At 36.8% G+C, this 3130-nt stretch overlaps 1 protein-coding gene across 1 annotated transcript in view; it reads left to right on the top strand.

Annotated features, from left to right (window-relative positions):
• Positions 1-3130, top strand: part of CSE1L (chromosome segregation 1 like) — a 44701-nt gene that overhangs the window by 16361 nt on the left and 25210 nt on the right. Inside the window, exons 9-10 of the mRNA XM_023511982.1 lie at positions 1410-1577; positions 1687-1830. Of these exons, the coding sequence (XP_023367750.1) occupies positions 1410-1577; positions 1687-1830 (312 nt within the window). The remainder of the gene's footprint in view (positions 1-1409; positions 1578-1686; positions 1831-3130) is intronic.

A 3130-nucleotide genomic window follows, 5' to 3' on the forward strand; every position in this document is an offset into this window, starting at 1 on the left:
GTCTCAAAAAAAAAAAGAAACAAAAGCCATAAAATGAAATGTTAAGAATACTTCAACAACAGCTAAAATAAAAATTAGAATTGGTGATTCAAATCAGATTTTGAGAGTGGGATACAGAAAGGGAATGATTAATATTGTATAACAGATTTTGTCTCAGAATTGGGCTGTGTAAAAGAGAATTTGAAAAAGATGTGGCTCCTGTACAGTAATGTTATCCAGTTTGAGATAAAATAGTCCTTCAGAAATCAAAGCTTTTCTTCACCCCTAAAGGAATTTTTTTAGATTGGATTATCACAAGAGCTGTTAGCACAGTTGACCGTGTGCTACCTTGCATCATCTCACATCCATTAATATTTATGCTTTGAGGAACCTGCTGTGAGGGAGTTCTTTTTATCTTGGCACCTAAAATAGCTCAAAAGGCATTTCTGGCTTGCTATTATAGCGACATAAATCACTATCATGGTTTAGACTGGGATTGGCATGCGTTTCCTGTAAAGGGCCAGGTAGTAAATACTTTTAGCTTTGCAGGTCCATACACCCTTGTAACCCAGCAGCAGTTCTGTGAAAGCAGGCATGGACAGTTTATGTGGCTGTGTTTTAATAAACCTTTTCTTTCCACAGATGGGCAGCAGGCTGGATTTGGCCTGTAGACCACAGTTTGCTGACCTTTGATAGATTGTTCTTTAATATTATATAACCAAAACATTATTTTGAGAATTTATAAAATTACTTTATTGGGTAGGAGTTTCCTGCAGCGAGATGATCCAGTTAACTACTTTAAATGTATAATTATTGGGGTTTTTATAAGAATATACTATTTTTTTAATTTCAGAATAATATGAGGGTACAAACAATTAGGTTACAGTGTTTGTTAGGTGAGGGTCCTGTTGTAGTTGTGTCCCATACTCAGCAGGTGTACCATATACCCTCACTTTGTGTCCATTAAGCCCACTAATCTGCCTCTCTCCTTCCCTTTCCCCCCAACTTGAATGAAATTGAGTGTGTCTCTTCTGTGGGCATGTATTAGTTCGCCTGCTGGCTTCACATTAGTATTGAGTACATTGGATACTTTTCCATTCTTGTGATAATCTACTAAAGGGAATGTTCTCTGACTCTGGGCTAATACAAAAGATGTAAAGTCTGTGAATACATTATTTTTAATCTAATATGTGTGGAAATATTTTGTAATTTAGCAACCACAAGAAAAGGCTTCATTCAGCTTGAAAACTTTTGAAACCTGCTCTTCAATGATTAATAAATGGGAGAGATTTGATAAATAGTGGCGTAGGTGTAGTTTACAAAAACTGGTTTGGATTTAAATTTGAAATAGTGAATCGAGAATTTCATCTACTCCCTTTACTTACGGTAGCATTAGAGTTGTATGAGTTTTCTCTTTTCTTTTATGTAAGGATGAAGAGGAAGCAGGCTTATTGGAGCTTTTAAAATCCCAGATTTGTGATAATGCTGCACTCTATGCACAGAAGTATGACGAAGAATTTCAACGGTACCTGCCTCGTTTTGTCACCGCCATCTGGAATTTACTAGTTACAACAGGTCAAGAGGTTAAATATGATTTGGTAAGGTGGTGGTGGAGACAAATAATTAAAAGACATTTTCTGTCTTGCCCAAGAAATAAAACTATTCAATTTCACTTTTAAAAATCTGATTGTTTCTGTTTTGTTCCAGTTAGTAAGTAATGCGATTCAATTTCTGGCTTCAGTTTGTGAGAGACCGCATTATAAGAATCTGTTTGAGGACCAGAACACGCTCACAAGTATCTGTGAAAAGGTTATTGTACCTAACATGGAATTTAGAGGTAATTATGGCAAAGTGTAAAAGCTTTTTCAGGGGAGTAAAATCTCAGTTTCTTTAAAATATGTTAGTACAAATTTAATGTCTTCTGTTGCTTTATGTAACATATTTGGTCTAAGTCAGGCATGCTCAAACTGCAGCCCACGTAGGACATTTATCTGGCCCGCTGGGTATTTTTGCTGCCACTGCCTGTCCTGCTTAGCAGCCGACTCGTCCGGGGGCCTGCAGTCTGGCCCTCCAGTGGTCTGAGGGACAGCGAACTGGCCCCCTGTTTAAAAAGTTTGAGTACCCCTGGTCTAAGTCTTTCATTACCAAATAAAATTTGTATGCCATTGCTATTTTATAAACCAAGACAGAAAGTGTGTCATCTCTCAGATGCCACATTAGTTGTGTATTGTGGAGTTTTCTCTTAGGAATACTACAGAAGACTAAATCCTGTTCTATTAAGAAGAAAATAAAACTGTCACCATGATTTAGGGAAGGCATCTGGCTTAAGTATTTCACCAAGGCAAATAGTCATTTTTTAAACAGTTGACTTGAGAGTACAAGTGATAGCTTTTAAATGTAAGACTGAAGCCCACTTAAGTTGTGCTCAAGGTTAAAATATTAAAGCACTATGTAGGCTCATAAAACAAAGTAAAAAAGTTTAAAATAGTCCTAAGAGCCTATGTTTGTATATACTTGCTCTTTTATGAAGAGCAAGCAGTGAATGTAGAAGGGATTATGTTTTATATCATAGCAGTCATTTCAGTGGGTGTCAACTTATGTCTAGAACAAAATGAGACTAAGGACAATATGGTGTGAGGTTTTATTTCCTTTTGTGTTTTCATAAGAATAAATTTAAAAGGTCTTTATTCTGATACTGTCTTCCCTACTTTTTTATTGTTAAAATGACTTATGAAATAATGGTGACTATGGTAGGTTATTTGCATTTTTAATGTTCTTTTCTAACAGAATTAAAAATTAGTATACTAAGATTGATCCTTAATACTTTTGAAAGCTGGAGGTGAAATCCAGTGCTGGAGACATTATCATATTAGAACAAATGAGCCTATCCCAACTGTGTGACTTACCACATCCTAGTCTTTCAGGGTGGCATTTGCTTGTCTAGATGACAATTAAGAGTATGTGAAGTATAGCCGGGCACTGTGGCAGGCGCCCGTAGTCCCAGCTACTTGGGAGGCTGAGGCAAGAGAATCGCCTAAGCCCAGGAGTTGGAGGTTGCTATGAGCTGTATGACGCCATGGCACTCTACCAAGCAGTAAAATGAGACTCTGTCTCTACAAAAAAAAAAAAAAAAATCAAAGGGCCATTGTGT

Source organism: Otolemur garnettii, unplaced genomic scaffold (assembly GCF_000181295.1).
Source record: "Otolemur garnettii isolate 467f Iridium unplaced genomic scaffold, OtoGar3 scaffold00023, whole genome shotgun sequence".
Taxonomy (NCBI): domain Eukaryota; kingdom Metazoa; phylum Chordata; class Mammalia; order Primates; family Galagidae; genus Otolemur; species Otolemur garnettii.